General features: G+C 61.2%; 1 protein-coding gene across 1 annotated transcript in view; it reads left to right on the top strand.

Annotated features, from left to right (window-relative positions):
* The first annotated feature begins 708 nt into the window (after window positions 1–708).
* The window catches only part of NHERF2 (NHERF family PDZ scaffold protein 2), a 41,051-nt gene continuing 26,350 nt past the window's right edge, over window positions 709–15,409 (top strand). Inside the window, exons 1-2 of the mRNA XM_072877993.1 lie at window positions 709–1,117; window positions 5,623–5,880. Coding sequence (XP_072734094.1) covers window positions 908–1,117; window positions 5,623–5,880 — 468 coding nt within the window. The 5' untranslated portion in view covers window positions 709–907. The remainder of the gene's footprint in view (window positions 1,118–5,622; window positions 5,881–15,409) is intronic.

The raw sequence follows: 15,409 nt of genomic DNA, 5'->3' as shown, positions 1-15,409 counted from the left end.
TTGCCCGTGTCCCAGAGAACTGCGCTGCCCCAGGGATGAGTCTTGGCCTGGGTACCCCTTCCCGGAGGGGAGTGGGGATGGGGGCCCTGGCCCGCAGATGCAGGGGGGGACCCAGCTCAGTGGCTTTGTGTCGGTGGCGGTCCCCGGGCTGCCCTGGAGCGTGGTGGGCTCCGGCCAGCTGCCTGCGGGGCTGCCCGCTGCCCTGGCCCGGGGAGCTCGGGGCTGCCCCCAGCCCGGGGGCTCTGTGCTGCACCGGGGGGGCCGCGGCGGCCGGAACTGAGCCCGCAGAGCCCCGGGTGGCTCCGATTCGTGAGCCCGGGAGGCCACGATCAGCCCCGGGCATCCCCGCTCCATCGGGCCCGGGGCTCCCTCGGCTCCGTCCGCCCGGTGCCGGTCCCGGAGCCGGTGTCAGTGCCCGATCCCGGTGTCGATCCCGGTGTCAGTGCCGGTGCCGGTGCCGGTGCCGGTCCCGGCGTCAGTGCGGGTCCCGGAGCCGGTGTCAGTGACGGTCCCGGTGTCGATCCCGGTATCAGTGCCGGTGTCGGTGCCGGTGTCGATCCCGGTGTCAGTCCCGCTGCCGGCTCCGCCCGCCCCGTCCCTCGGCCGTCCCCGTCCCTCGCTGCGGCTCCGCCCCGGCTCCGCCCGGCCCGGCCCGGCCCCGGCCCCGGCCCCGCCCGCCGCGCTCCCGGCGCCGCGGGGCAGCGCGCAGCATGGCCGCGCTCCGCAGCGCCCCGGCCCCAGCCCCAGCCCCAGCGCCGGCCCCGGCCGCGGCCCCGGCCCGCCCCTCCGCGCCCCGCCGCTCCGCGCCCGCCCCGGGCCGCGCATAAAAGGGGCCCCGCGGCCGCCCGCCCCCGCCCGCCGCTCCGCTCCGCTCCGCTCCGCGCCGCCGGGCGCCCCGGCCCCGGCCATGGCCAAGGACCAGCTGAAGCCGCGGCTGTGCCGCATGCTGAAGGGGGAGAGCGGCTACGGCTTCCACCTGCACGGCGAGAAGGGCAAGAGCGGGCAGTTCATCCGCAAAGTGGAGCCCGGCTCGCCGGCCGAGGCGGCGGGGCTGCGCGCCGGGGACCGCGTCGTCGAGGTGAACGGGCTCAACGTGGAGCAGGAGACGCACCACCAGGTGCGGGCAGGGGACGGGCAGGGCACGGGCAGGGCAGGCAGCGGAGCGCGGCTCCCCCGGGCCGAGGGCCCCGGCTCCGAGCCTCCCCGCCGGCTTGGCTCTGCCCGGCTCCAGCCTCCCTGGGCCGGGCTAGAGGGGTGGCTTTCTCCCGAAATATCTGGGCCGGAGCACTCTCGGCCTGGCCGGTGCTGGTGGTCGCTGGGGTGGGGTGGGTGCCCCCCAAAATCCTAGGCCTGGGCTGCAGGGGGGCTTTGCGTGCCCGGGATGCTGAGTTCCCACGAGAACGGTGGCATGGTGCAGTCTGTCTCGCTGCTGGGGAAAGGATGTTGTAATCGGGTAAAGGTGGGAAAGCCGAAGCTGTTTTGGCATGGGCAGGGCACGGCTGCGGTATGCAATCTGTGGGGGAAAGGAAGGGGGAGACCTGGGCTTTATTTCTGGCTCTGCTATGTGTTTTCTTGCTCGCTTTGGGTGAGCTGCTCTGGCTTGGGCAGCCCAGGGTGTCCGAGGATGCCTTAAAATCTACTGATAAAGCTCTGCAGATGTTCAGCAGTTTGACTGGCTTAAGCGAGATAGGGCTTGTAAGGAAATAATGGCTGTTATTAGACCATGGCTGTGGCTGGGGGGGGTTCAAGCGAGCTGTTTCTCAGCCCTGTAACAGAAGCTGCACGCTTCAGGCCGTGTCACTTTCTGCTTATAAAACTGAAACTTGTGTTTGTTAAACACTTTAGTCCAAAAAACAAGTGAGGAGATTCGAGGTGCTCCTGTCCTGCTGGAGACACGGAGCCTGGGCAAGGGGCACAGTGCCGAATGTGCCCGTTTGCCTAATGGCTCGCGGGCCTCTGCGGGGTTTAGTGCTTTAGTAACTTAAAACATATGGCTGGACCCTGCTGCCAGCGCTTTATCGGGGCAGGGCAGGGCTGTGCCTCGTGTAGCTTGTGGACCCAGCAGTGTTTTGGGGGGTGCGGGCGTGGATGTTGCTGTGCTCCAGGTGAGGCAGAACCTTCCAGGGCATCGCAGCAAGCTCAGGTGGCTCCAATGAAGCCTTGTGGACTCCTCTCCGTGGGCTTGGTGGGTTTTCATGGCTAACTGAGCCTGTTTTGATGATCTGAGCCAGCTGGGTAAAAGTTAATGTTTGTCTTGAATGTGATGATTTCAAAACCCTTGGAGGATCCACATCTTTGATCTGGGTGGGCAGAGAGGAGGGCTGCCTTCCTGGAAGGAGCTGCATCGTATTGGAAGCCATCAGAACTCCCCGCTGAAACTGGGATGCTGGGGATGAGCGATAGCGGAGCTGAGACAGCCAGCTGTGTCTTTGAAACATGCAGGGATTTTCCAGTAGGTCAAGTGAAATGGGAGAAATTCTCCTGTCTTCCATTTTCTGCTGGCGGAGGCAGGATTCAGCCCTGGCACTCGTTCCCTGCTGCAGAGCAGTGAATGGGACCGAGTGTCCCATCCGGGGTGTCGTGGAGCTCACGGCCGTGCTGCGTTCCCGCCCTGGTGGCATTAGTGTGTGTGAGCGTGTGAGTGGTGGGAGCAGGAGCAGCCCTGCTCCAGGACATGCTCTGGGATCGCCATTCCTCCTGCCTCGATACAAGAACCTCTTCCCCCCCAAAAAAAATACCCGGCACTGATGGGCTGTGGGAAGGGCGATGCTGTGGCGGGTCAGATGCTGGCTCCTGCCGATGGGTTAGAGCAGCCGGTTCACCGTGGCCTCTCCTCCTTGCGCTGCTGAGGTCCCCAGCCTTGAATAAGTAACACTTTTCCATGTGCGTCTGAAGCTGCGGTGGGACGGAGCCTGCAGCAAACAAGGCCTTGCTGTTTGGGTGTAACTGTGTTTCGAGCTGAAGCCAGTGGTATTTGTGTCTTTGTTCTCTGTTTTTTCCTGGCCTTACCCAAGGAGCAAAGGCAGAACGTGTTCTCAGGGCGTTTCATGTCTTGGATGCAAAATTGCATCCTGGCTTCTCGGTTCCTCGCCCAGGCGGGCAATGGGTGTGCAGGGCAGAGCAGCAGGCTCCTGCCCTCCCGCTGTGCCCGAAGCGAGGAAAGCCTCCCGCTCCTCGCCGAGGCTGGCAGCGTGGTGCACGGGCAGAGGCATCTCTTTTGGAGCAGGAGGGATGAACTGAGCTGTTCCCGGTGGCACCGTGAGTCTCCTTTCTGGGCAGCTGGTGTTCGGCAAGGGTGGAAGGGCCTGGGCTGGCTCTCCTGGGCTGGTGCTGGTGTAGCCAGGGGTGAAAGTCTGTTTGGGTGGAGCTGCGGAAATCATGCGGCTGGGACCGGTGCTGAGAAGGTCCCGAGGCGCCGGATGCACAGGAGAGGCTGTGTCGTCTTCAGAAAAGCTGTGGATGCGGGGCTGTGACCATGGCTCGGAAACGGGTAGGGTGCCAGGCTCTGCCTGCATCAGGCAGGACCTCGCCGTGTGCCTGGCTGCTGCTTTGCCTTCACCCCGCTGCTCTGTCCCCAAAGCAACTGGGGAGTTTGGGACAGAAAACCCCTTCTGCTCGTCCCCATAGCAGGGAGAGGATGAGGGGCTGCTCTGTGCCCGCTCTCCATCCCTGCCTGGCTGAGCCCCTGGCACTTGTGGGGCTGGGGGGACGCTTGCTCCATTGCTGCTCTTGCCATGGCTGTCGGGGAGCTCGGCAGCGGGCTGAGCCCCAGCATCGCTCTCTGCTGGCTGCTTCTGCAGTCCCTCTGTGTTTGGTTGTGGTCTGCAGGACCCTGCTCCCTGCCAGTGATTAACTGTGCTGCCCTAATGCCTGGAGCACCCAAACTGCGGGGTCTGGGGGCTGTCGCTGTGTGGGACCCAGCGTGTTTCTCCCACACGCTCCCCACGGGTGCTGCCCATCTGCATCTCCTGCCACCGCGTGTTGGCTGCCTGCTCTCAGGTCCCGTCTGGGAGAAGTGGCCTTGCACAGGCGCTGCCTTGCTGGTATCGGCAGCGCCGTCTGACGTTGCATGTAAATAGATCTGAAAGGGAGCAGATGGATTTTCTGGGGCTTGATGGAATAGCACCCTTCAGGCCGGTTACGGATGGGAGCCCTGGGCACGCTGCTGCCCGACGCGGCATGTGGGGACGGAGGCTGCAGCCTGCAGCAGATCAGTTGGTTGAGGACAAGCAGCCTTGTCTGCAGTCTGTAAATGTCTTGTTGGTTGGTTTTTTTGTTTCGTTTGCAGATACCGGCTCTGTTGACCTTGAATGGAGCTTGCAGGGGAGTAAATAAATGCTAGCTAATTGCGCGTTAGGCTCGTTTGTCACTCATAACCTTGGCGGTTGCAGTGTGTCTGGCCAGTGCGACCTAGAGCAGAGCAGGAGCTCTGTAAGAAAGCCTGGCGCTGCTTTGGGGGTTTCCCGGCACGCCCTGGGGGCTCACGGGTCTGTGGTCTTCAGGGCCACCCCATGGCTGGGGATGGCTGCTGAGCAGCATCGCCAGTGATACCACCCCTCCTCCTCCTCCTTGGGATGAAGGCCTGCGCAGGGAGGAGGTGGCCCAGCAGAGCCAGCCCTCTGCAGCTGCTGGCACGGAGTCTGGAGGCGATTTCCCTTTGCCCGGCTCCTGTGCATGTCCTGGATCTGCCCCGGTTCCATCGCAGCCCACCCTCGCGTGATCTACCCCCCTGCCCGGCCGCAGCCGGGATCAGCTCCTCGTGGCTCTCCCCGCCGTGCCGACACCGCGAGCTCCTTTCAGAGTCTCTGCCAGTCACTGATCCCTGCGAAGGAGCCGGGCAGCGGCAGGACAATGGTCCCCATTCAGCGCTGCCTGGAGCTGGATCCCAGCAGGGACGGGCCCATCTCCCACTCCCAGCACTGGGTTCCCTTATCTCTGCTGGCCCCTAGCACAGACCGGGGATGAGTGCGCAGATCGGGTTGTTTCTTTTGTAAATCCACCTGGGGGGGGTAGCTGGTACACCCGTGTGGTGGGGAACACCCAGCAAAGACAGCCCAGCCACCGAACATGTGCATGGGTGCTTGGTGCCTCCCTGTGCACCCTGGCTCTCCACCCTGCCCTGATTATGGGGAGAAGCAGCAGCCCCAGATCAAGGAAATGAGGGTGTGCAGGACTGTTTGCTTGGTGGGACAGATGGTGTTGTCCCTCTAAGGGACAAAACCAGGCAGCCGGGTTTCTGATGCTCGGGGCGGGGTGGGGGGGGTGGGGGGGGTAATGAAGCAGCCTCTGTGAAAGCTCAAGTCTGAGCAGAGCGGGTGATCCCCAGCCTATGCAACTACCCTGGGCAGAGCTGTCGTGTGAGCTGTGGGCCACGGAGTGGAAAGAGCCACCACCATCATCACCTGCGGCTGCAGGCAGCAGGCACTCCATCCTGGGCGTCCCCCAAAGCCGCACTCTGCCCTTCTCCCCCATCACCGATGTCTGGAAGTGACAGCAAACTTGCACCCCGCAGCTGGACCGAAGCTGCAGGAGAGTGTGGGGGAGTGGATGGTCCTTGGACCCAGCTCCTGCCACTGCCGGGAGGTCCCTGGGTTTCTGCTCAGTTGTTCTTCTCCTTTCCAGGTTGTGCAGCGCATCAAAGCCGTGGAGACAGAGACACGCTTGCTCGTGGTGGACAAGGAGACGGACGAGTACCTGTGCAGCCTGCGCCTGACGTGCACGGAGGAGATGGTGCACAGCGGGATCCTGCTGAACTCCAGCGTCTCGCCCACCAAGTCGGCGGGCAGCGACAACGGCGAGGTCTGGAAGCCGCAGCTGGATCTGAGCGGGGGCAGCCTCCAGCGGCACTCGCACAGCTTCTCCTCGCACGGCAGCAGGAAGGTGAGGGCAGAGCCGGGCGGTGCGCAGGGCTGCTAGGTGCAGAGCCGGGGAGTGGGTGCGACCACCCTGCGAGCACCTCCCTCTGCAAGCTCGCTTCCCATCGGAGAAAAACCTTCCGTATGTGGCTGTTGGCTTTGGGGACGCTGCTGTGTCCCGAAGCAGTGGGCAAGCTGCCCCTTGGCCTTGGTCGGTCTTGCTTGAAGCAGCACTGGCTGCTGGGGGCTGTGCTGCTTTCTCCCCTCCTGCACCCCTTGAGGGTCTCATGAGCCCCGGGAGCTGCTGGGGGGCTGGGATGGAGGGGACTGGTGGGGGGTTGTCAGCCCTGGGGACGGGTGACCCAGCCTGGGTCTCGCTCCCCTACGGGGTCAGGCTGCATGGACCAGGGATGCGGCGAAGCTGGAGCTCATGAATGAGCTTCTCTCCTCCATTATTTGCAGGAGGGAGGGAACATCTGGGGCGAATGTGTTCTCAGCTTTTTGCTTAAATAGGAAGGAAATTAGCTCTTTTTCAAGTGGCCTGGGTCTGGACTGTGATTCTGCAGTAAGTGCCTTTTATTGGCAAACTCCTTTCCAAAAAGGAAAGAATTTGGGGTGGAAAACGTCCAATTTCCTTGGCTGCCTTGCTGCTGGAGCTGGGCTGGCGGAGACGGCGCAGCCTTGCGCTCGGCAGATAGCAGGGTTTGGTCCCGGCACTGCCCTTGCTCGGGGCGTGAACGTGGCAGGAGCGGTGCGGGTGTCGCATGGCCGAGCTGGTGACTCTGTCACCTCCCTGCAACTGTCTGTCCCCTTCCCTTCCATGTCCCCACCCTGTAGCCCCCCTATGCTTGATGGTCTGTGCCGCTGGGTAGGGAGTGCTGGTGTTCAACCGCCTCTTCCATTGCGGAGCTGCCATGGGCGCACTCCTCTTCTTCCTCCTCTCTGGGGAGCTTGCAGGGGCTGCGGTGCCTGGTTGGCCTCTGCCCCCTCAGAGGTGGGGTGGTGGCTGGATGCTGGCCCAGAAGCGGCCGTGGGGCTGCCGGGAGGACGTAGGTGGGAAAGTCAGGAAAGCTTCGTGTCCTCAGGAGCCCCTGCACAATAAGAGCTGAAGAAATTCCCCTGTGCAGATAAGAGGCGATGCTGGGACGAGGCAGGAGGCGCGTGCATCTCCAGCGATAAGGAGGGGGTCTCGCCTCCGGTCCTCCCCTCCAGAGCTGTTTGGCATCTTGCAGAGGAGGAACCCCCCTTCCCTGGGGCTGGCAGGGGCAGGGTTGGAGGCAGTATTTCTTTTTCTTTTTTTACTTATTGCATGATTTGAAGCTGTTTGAAGGTCTGTGTGATGATGATGGGTGCATTTCCCCTGGGGGTTGGTGCAGTGGGGAGCTTGTCACCCCCGGGATGGCCGGTGGGAGAGGAGCCGTTCCTGGGGGGGCGGCTGGGCATGGCTGGCTTTCCAAGCTGGGGATTTCCTATCCTGTCTCTGTTTCGTTTGCTGGTTGCAATCCAACAGCGTGCGCTGACGGGAAGTCAGGCGAGGGGAACAGGACGGTCCTTTCCGGCCTTTGGGTTTTGGCTCCTCCAAGGAGAGGGTGGGACGGGGAGAGCCGGGCAGGGCTGGGGTGCGAGGGGGGAGAAGCGCCTGCGCTTCCCCTCGGAGGGGCTGGGGGGCTTGGCCGGGGGCTTTGCCTGGGGCAGCGTGGCCGGGACATTTGGCGCTCGCTGTGCCGGAGTCGGTGCTTGGCAGAGCCTGAGCTGGACAAAGGGAATTGACTCTGGGGGTGATGCCCCCGTGTTGGGGACAGGGACTGCTGACCATGTCGGGTGCTTGCAGAGGCTGAGGTCAGTGGCTGGTTTTGAAGAGCCTCTTTGAAGAGCTGGGCACTGCAGCCTTTCCTGGCCAAGGTCGCTTCTCCGTGGCAGGGCCGTGTGTGACCCTAGTACGAAGTCAGGGGTTGCCGGAGCAGCAGGACTTGCATCCTGTGCCTTGCAGTCCTGCTTGCTTCAAGGTGGTAATACCTGCTCCAGGCTTTTGGTCTGGCTGATGTGGCTCTCCTCCTAGGTCCAAAATGGCTGGAGGCCAGGAGAGTGATGGTGCACCCCAGTTCCTGCAGTGCTCAGCCCTCCAGCATCGTGTCCCTGCGTGGGGCAGCTCTAGCCTGACCCTAATCCTGCAGATCACCGGCACTGGGCCCGCGTGGGGTGCACAGCTCCCGAGTGCGGGGGCTGTTTGGGAGAGATTTCTGTCCCTGCAGCGGGGCCGTGGCAGCTGGGGTCCAGTTAGAGACTTGCCCCCAACTAGATTTGGAGGGGACTAGGCTTTGAGCTGGGTGGCACTGGGAGAAGCTGGGCTGGGGCTGGCAGCGCTTGGGTCTTTTGTGTAGTTTCCTTGGAGGTGTTTAGTGAAGGAGGAGAAAAGGCAGCTCCCTTCCCCCTGCAGACCCCTGGCTCCAACCTGCCCCTGTGGGAACTGGTGCCGATGCTCCGGGCTGCTCCCAAGGAGAAGCATTTTTTTTTTGAGCAGCATTTGTTTATGTAAAGGCTGCAGTTTTCCTTGATTTTGAGGCCAGGTTGTTCAGTACAGCCCGGAGCAAGGAGCAACTGAAGCAAAGAGGAGGGAAATCTGGCACCTGGGGTGGCCGTAGCGGTGGGCAGTGGGCAGGCGATGCAGCAGGCAGGGTGGGCACAGCCCTGCCAGCCTCCCCCATGCTGCCCCAGTCTTATTTTGCAAGAGGAGTGACCCCCCCCGCAGAGCTGCCATGCGTGGGGAGGTCAACGTGCAACCCCAGCAGAGACCTGGTGTCCAGGACCTTGTGCTCCAGGAACCACGGTAATACCATGAATAATTCAGCACGTATTTAAAATCAGGCTGCCTGCCCCGAGAGCAGGTCGTCAGGGCTGGCTGCCAGCGGCTGCGCCTGTCACCGTGCTGCCATCCCCGGCGCCCTGGGGACTCGTGCCGTGCGTGGCCGTGGTGGCACGGGGAGCAGGGTCTGCCTTGCCCCGTCCTGCAGCACTGCACTGGCATCTGTGCCTGCCTGTGCTGGAGGGGTTTCCCTCCTCGCTGCCTGCCCCATGCTGTGTCCCCTGGGAGGGGAAGCGGCAGGGCCCGTGCCCCCATGCCGTGCACTCCCCTGTCCCAAACTTGTTCCTGTGGCCACTGGGCTGTTTGCCGCTTTTCCTTGGAGCTCTGGCTCTCCGCTGCTGGGCACCCAGCATGGAGTCCCCAGGGGTTTGGGAGGCAGCGGGCAGGGCTGTACTGATGGGCAGGCGGGTCTCAGCGTGGCAGGGGCTGCTCTGGGTGCGTTGGGTGCTGAGCTGCTTTTATTGCAAAGGTGCCTTTGGGCCAGCAGCGTGAGCCGGCGGTGGCTGTTAATTAAATGCCTGGGGAGCCGGGCTGGCGCTGAGCGGTGCTGCCAGGCGCCGGCCCGGATGCTGCCGGCCATCCCAAGGCATTCGTGGCACGCAGGCAGCGTGGCCCGGGGCTGGCAGCACCTTTGCAGGCAGCGGCTGCAGCTCGGCTGCCGCAGCTCCTGCTGTGCGGTGAGAGGGGTGTGCCGTTACCGGGACCCCAGCTATGGCCGTGCAGGCTTCATGAGCCACGTTAGCGGTGTCCTTGGGACTTGCTGCCTCACTGCTTTCTCCAGGTGTGTTTGTAGGAGAAACAAGAACAGCAATAAAGCCACCGAGGCTCGTTCGGGGTGATGCAATTCCCCTCCATCACTGCTCCGGTCACACCGAAGCATGACTGCGGGGGGTGGGTGTGCAAAGGGACCTTTACAACCAGTGTTTATCTTGTGGAAAAACAAACCCATGTCTTGTGGCTGCTGGATTCAAGCAGCCTGTTGGGTCTGGCAATTCTAATGTAGGGGAATTAGTGGCCGGTTGTTAATTGGCCCCTGCTCGGGGAGGGATGGTGTCACCTTAGCGTTGCTGCTGGCAAGAACTGCAGACAGCAGGAGGATGGGTGTCCCTTGGCCAACACGGGGAATCTTGGCCATGTCTTTGCTGTGACAGCGAGCAGGCATTGAGCTTCCTGCGTGCCACCAGCCCGCGCTCGAGAGGAGCTGCCGTGCTTGGGGACAGATGTGCCGAGCAGAGGATGGACGAGTGCCTGGGTGCTGGTTGGGACCTGCAGGTGTGGGGCCAGCGCTGACATCGAGGCAGTAAATATTTACACTTCTGTTTAGGTCAGGAATAAGAACTTTTTCCTTGCAAATTCTGCGTTGCAACATCTTCAGCCGCCAGCTTTCTGCCGGAGCACTGGAAGGGGAGTAATGTGGGACAGATGTTTTGAGAGAACTTTGCCAACTCAGTTGAGGCCCAAAATTTAGGGCTTGTAGAATAACCACAAAGATGTAATAAAACCTAACATGAGCAGAAATGTCTGCAGTAATTATGTGATTAAAAAAAACAACCCCAAAAAATAAGTGCATAGCTTAAATTAAAGCACTTCCCTGCAGCATCCTGCGCTCCCTGGGCCCCGGTGGCAGGCTCAGACCTGCGGGCAGAGGGTGGTCGGGGAGGACAGCAAAGCTCGTCCCCGCTACAACCTGGGTGAGGTTCCTGCTGTGCAGGCAGAGGCTTGGGGAAACCCTCCAGCACAGAGCCCGAGGAGCTGTGGCCACGTCCCTGCAGCATTCCCTGCCCTTCCCACAGCAGCTATTTTTGTGGATGCTGCCAGCCTGGCAGCGCTTGCTGCGGGTCTGAAAGGGCGAAGCTGAAAGGAAGCCGTGTGCGTGTCCCGTCGGAGCAGGGCTGCATTGCCCTGTGCGCTCTGTGTTTCTCTGTGTAAGCAAAAAAACTTTGCAAAGCCGTTTCTGCACCCGCAGCGTGGAGCCGCACCAGGGCTGCCGGGAGCTCGGGTTGCTGCTCTGCTGTGCCTGGCTGAGGGCATGGGGTGGGAGCGTGGCTCCCCACGTCCCTGCTGGGGAAGGGGAGATGCCTGCAAGGAGCTGAGGGGGCAGGACAGTGGGACCGGAGACCCCCTGCCTCCCCGCAAAGAGCGGCATTGCAGCGGGCTCTGGGCTACGCGGGTCTGGTTACTGCAGGAGCTGAGCCGAGGAGCGGCTGCAAAGCCAGGCTTCTTTTTGGGATTAGTGCTTCAATCCCATCCCGGCGGCAGCAGTCGGGCTGGCGTGCTGCGGGGAAGCTGGCGGCCCTGTGCCGGCGCTGACCCTGCTGCATTATTGATAGCGCCGTTCTCACCGGCATCGTGTGTCACGGGGCCGGGCAGAGTCGGTGCCAGGGCTGCAAGCGGTGCAGGTGGGCTCTGGAGCAGCTCCAGCTCGCAGCATCTCGGGGCATATGAGATTAGGGCGTACGGCGGCTGGAGGTGCCCTCCCTGGGGACAGAGCAGGATGCTTTCCCCTGGCCTATGCCAATCCAGGCCACAGGAGGCTGTGCTGCACCACGAGCTTTGCTCGGAGCAGCCTGGAGTGGTTTGCTTTCCTGGGAGCCTGCTCCGTTCCTTTGCAGGCAGCGATAAGATAAATGCATAAAAATAACTGACTTTTCAGACCATTGGTCCCTCTGACAGCCCAGCGACTTGGCGCTTGCTTAGAAGGAGCAGGATGAGACCTGTTTTTGCAGAGCCCCCTTTGCACGAGCGTTGGGGTGTTTCAGGAGCTGGTTGAAGTTCTGTCCCCCACGGTGCGCGGGCGGCTGAGCCGTGGGGTCTGCGCTGCTGGAGGGGCGGCAGGCTGGGGGCTCTGCTTCCCGTAGCCTCGCAGGTCCCCACACTGGGACTGGGGCAGCCCCAGCCTCGTTCCCCACGCGGTCCCGTCTGCTCGCCCCTTGTGCGTCAGCAATCTGTTAACTTCTGGCTTTTGTTGCTTGGGTTTTGGTATCGGTTTGGAGCTGGCATTGCAGCGCTGCCGTCTGCGGTGGGGTTTGCTGGAGCCTCAGCTCGGGTTGTGATGAGCCTGCGGAGGAGTGGCGTGTGCTGGGTATTGCCGCAGCACTCGGAGGAAGTGCCGGCAGGGATCTGAGCCTTGTCCTGCTGGATGCAATCCAGATACGAGATGGGACACTTGCCCATGGTGGTGTAAGGTGAAGAAAACAGTGTGTTGCTTGCTATGCTGGAGCATGGCAGGGTCAGCCCTGGCTCCTGACCCCCCAGGTCCCACACACTCGTATTCTCCCAGTGCTGTGGGAAGGGAGTTTGGATGCAAAATGCTTCCTTTCACGTGGACTGTGTCCCATCACCCAAAACGCCCGAGAGCAGTGGGTGGGCTACGGGGACAGAGGGAGGGGGCTGAGCGGGCATCCCCTGGACACAGCTCACCCGCCCGGGGTCGGTGTGGGCAGCGGGTCCCGCGGGGGAGCTCGGCTGGGGGGTTATTTTTGTGCCAGGGCAGCGCAGGAAGCCCCTCCCGGGGAGGAGAGCATCCACCCCGCAGCAGAAACTTCCTCCGCCGTGATATTTTTAGTGAAACACAAAGTGAGTGGAAGGGAGCGGGAGGCAGATTAGGATCGGGAGGAGCTGCGCCCTGCCAAGAGCCTTTGTTCCTGGGGCCACATGCTCCCAAGGGACACCTGGTCCTGCAAGGGGACAGTGGGGTCACCCCTGGGACCTGTCACCTCCCTGGGAGGTGGGTGGGAGTGCGGGGGGGGTGTTTGCATCCCGGCCCATTGCCTGGCTGCAGAGCGGTGACACTGCTGACACCGAGAGATGCTGCGTGTGGTCCAGCCGGTGATGTTCCCTTCTGCATCCGCGAGTAATCAAAAGCTTTCCCTCAAAATGATTTGAAAACTGATATTAAATGGGAGCCGTTCAAAATGCAGCTTGCTCCGGCGCAGCCAGTGCTGGCCCCCTCTGCTCGCAGGGATGCGGTCGAGCAGCTTGCTTTAATAACAGCCCCACTTACAAGTGGGCTCCTCGCCAGCTGTTTAATGGTTCTGTTCAATAGTAAAAATATAAAATGGTTTCAAATCAATTAAAAATCATCTGGCAGAATCAGGGCCTTCTGCATGTGCCCTGGCAGCTGCACAGAGCCTCTGCCGTGACTGCTCCATCCCTCGGAGTTTCTCTGGACTGATGGGCTTGTGGTCCTGTCTTGGTGGAAGAAACCTTAAAACAGTATTGGGGTGGGTTGTTTTTATTTTTCATTCTCTATTTATTCCCAAGACCCAAATTAGTTGTGGAGGAGGGGGTGCACCGCATGTTTCCAGCTCTCTTTATCCAGGACTGTCCCTGGTGCCACCATGCAGCGTGGCTGGATAAAACACCTCCGGGCGTTTCACCCTGGACCTGGCCATGCCATGGGTCCGGGTGAATCCCACCTCCTCCTGCCCAGTCCCCCGGGCACGGGGCTGCTCCCACCCGGGGGAGAAGGTGCCGGTGTCACAGCATTGCTCGTGGGGAGTGGAAACGCGTGGAGCAAAGGTGCTGTGTCTATGCTGGCGTAACAGCGTGCGTTCATGGGCCGGAGGGGGCCAGGGCTTCTGGCTGCCGGCCGGGCACAGCCGACTTCCAAGTGAGGTTTTAAAGAGTTCCTTTTAATCCGTAAGGAAACATCCTTATGGAAATCCATAAGGAAACATCCCGTTACTGCTTGCAGTACAGCACGCAAGTGTGATGCGATGGTCGTGGCATCGCCTCTGTGCGCGTTGTCCCTGCCCTTCGGTCGGGGAGACTGAGGCTGCGAGGTTGAGTGATTTACCCGGCACTGTAGAAGAACTCTGTGTATAAATTAAGGTCTGAATCAAGAGTATTTTGGCTCCAGTCCTTGGCTCTATCTCTAGCTGCAGAGACTTCACAGGCAGTGATCTTGGGAGACTCCAGGTTGGGCTATGAGAGAGAGAAAATTAAACTTGTAATCAGCAAAGGGTTTCTCCAGATCCACAGGTCTCTATAAATAAGGAATTAAAACCCAAGTTGTTGACATAATTATTTCTGGCAAGGTCCATATTGTAATTTAATTTCATTACAGCTTTTGCCTGGACTCCCAAGTGTTTTGGTTCCACTGCTGTGTACGTTTAAACCGTAACCAGACTTGGAGCTGGATTTTGTTGGCTAAATGTCTCTTTTTTTCCCCCCTAAAACCTTGCGAGAGTTTGTTACCAGATAAAATAAAGCAGGGGTTAGATGTCTGTTAGTGGTGAGTCTCTGAAAGCCAAATTGAAAAGCAGTTTTATGAGCAAGGGGAAGGTAGGAAAGACAATTCCCTATAGGTACTGGTGCTGCACTAGCACGCAGGGATGCTTTGCAGGCATCTCGGGCTCCGACTACCCAGCCAGCAATGGGCAGCGGGGTCTTTCCCTCGGCGGGGTCTCCAGCCCCGGCACTGAGCCGTCCTGTGTGCTGCCCCGCGGCCAGGGATGCTCGAGAAAGGAGCGGGACAGGGAGCAGCAGGGAGTTGGTGTCCGGATGCAGCCCCGGGCCCCTCCATCGCTGTCGGCTGTAAACACGGTTAAGTGAGGCTCGCTGCCTGCGCGGACCCGGCAGGAGCCCCGCTGCTTGCCCCGTGGCGGGATGTGATTAAACCCTCTTATGGATTTACAGGGTCTAAATCCCATTAAAGAAACGAGCAGCACAAAAGGCAGCGGGAGGGCTAATCTCTCCGCTCCTGCCTTGGCGGGCTGAGCTCCCACCCCGGGGTGTGCTGCGGCAGCTCTTCCCGCAGCCGGGGCTGTGCCGGCATCCTCTGGGGTGGGATGCTCTGCCGTGGGGCAGGTCTCCAGTGGCTCTTCCCAAGCCCCGACAGCTCCTGCCTTGCCGTGTCTGCAGCCACCGTGGCTGGCTGGTGGTCCCTCGTGAGCGGCCAAAGGCCATCCCAGGTAAATCAGTTAATTCTGGCCCTGTGGTTGTTCGTGGTTAGCAGGATTTAATTAAGACAAGCCCTAATTAGTTCTAAGCGGGTTGTATAGTCTGCTTTGCCTGGAAGAGTTCCCTGCTCTTGTTTGGCAGGCGTTAATGAGCGCAGGGCTCCCACTGGCATCGGAGGGCTGAGTCTGTCCTGGGGACGGGGGTACGTGGGAGACCCCGTGTCGTGCTGGAGAGGTGCTCGGGGCAGCCCGAAGGTGTGGACAAAAATTGCGTCGTGCCACTCTTGAAGCGGTTGCTGAGTTTTGTTGGGCACCCGGATCCATCTCTTTGTCTTGCTGGGGCTGTTCCTGGGGGGGCTGCTTTCCCTGCGGCTTTCTGGTCCTCTTCAGCCCTTCCCGTGGGCATGGATCGCAGCGTGCTCAGAGCCCCGCGGCCAGCACCGGAGTGTGCCCGACGTCGCACACCCACCGTCACCCGGGGTTTATCAGCAGGAGCAGCCGGCGCCTGGTGCTGGCTCTGGGGGTTATCACGGGAGGTCCTCCTGCGCTGCGTGGGAAATCCACTTTGTCCTGGACCACCTGCCGCTGCGCAGGGCTTTGGCAGAGCCACCTCCGAACCTCCTTATCTGCCCAGCACGGAGGTGCTGTTCGGCTGCCCCGGCTGGAGATAAACACCAGCCCCTCGCCCAAGGAGCGGCGGCCGGGGGGGTGCTCAGCTCCCCGCAGCCTTTAGCAAGCAAGGGGCATCTTCTGTGGTCCTCTCATTTTTAAGGAGCTGGGTTTAAAAC

The sequence above is a fragment of the Ciconia boyciana genome, chromosome 13 (assembly GCF_034638445.1).
Source record: "Ciconia boyciana chromosome 13, ASM3463844v1, whole genome shotgun sequence".
In the NCBI taxonomy this organism is placed as follows: domain Eukaryota; kingdom Metazoa; phylum Chordata; class Aves; order Ciconiiformes; family Ciconiidae; genus Ciconia; species Ciconia boyciana.
Note: the sequence above shows the minus strand (reverse complement) of the source record. Positions and strands in the feature narration are given on the sequence as shown.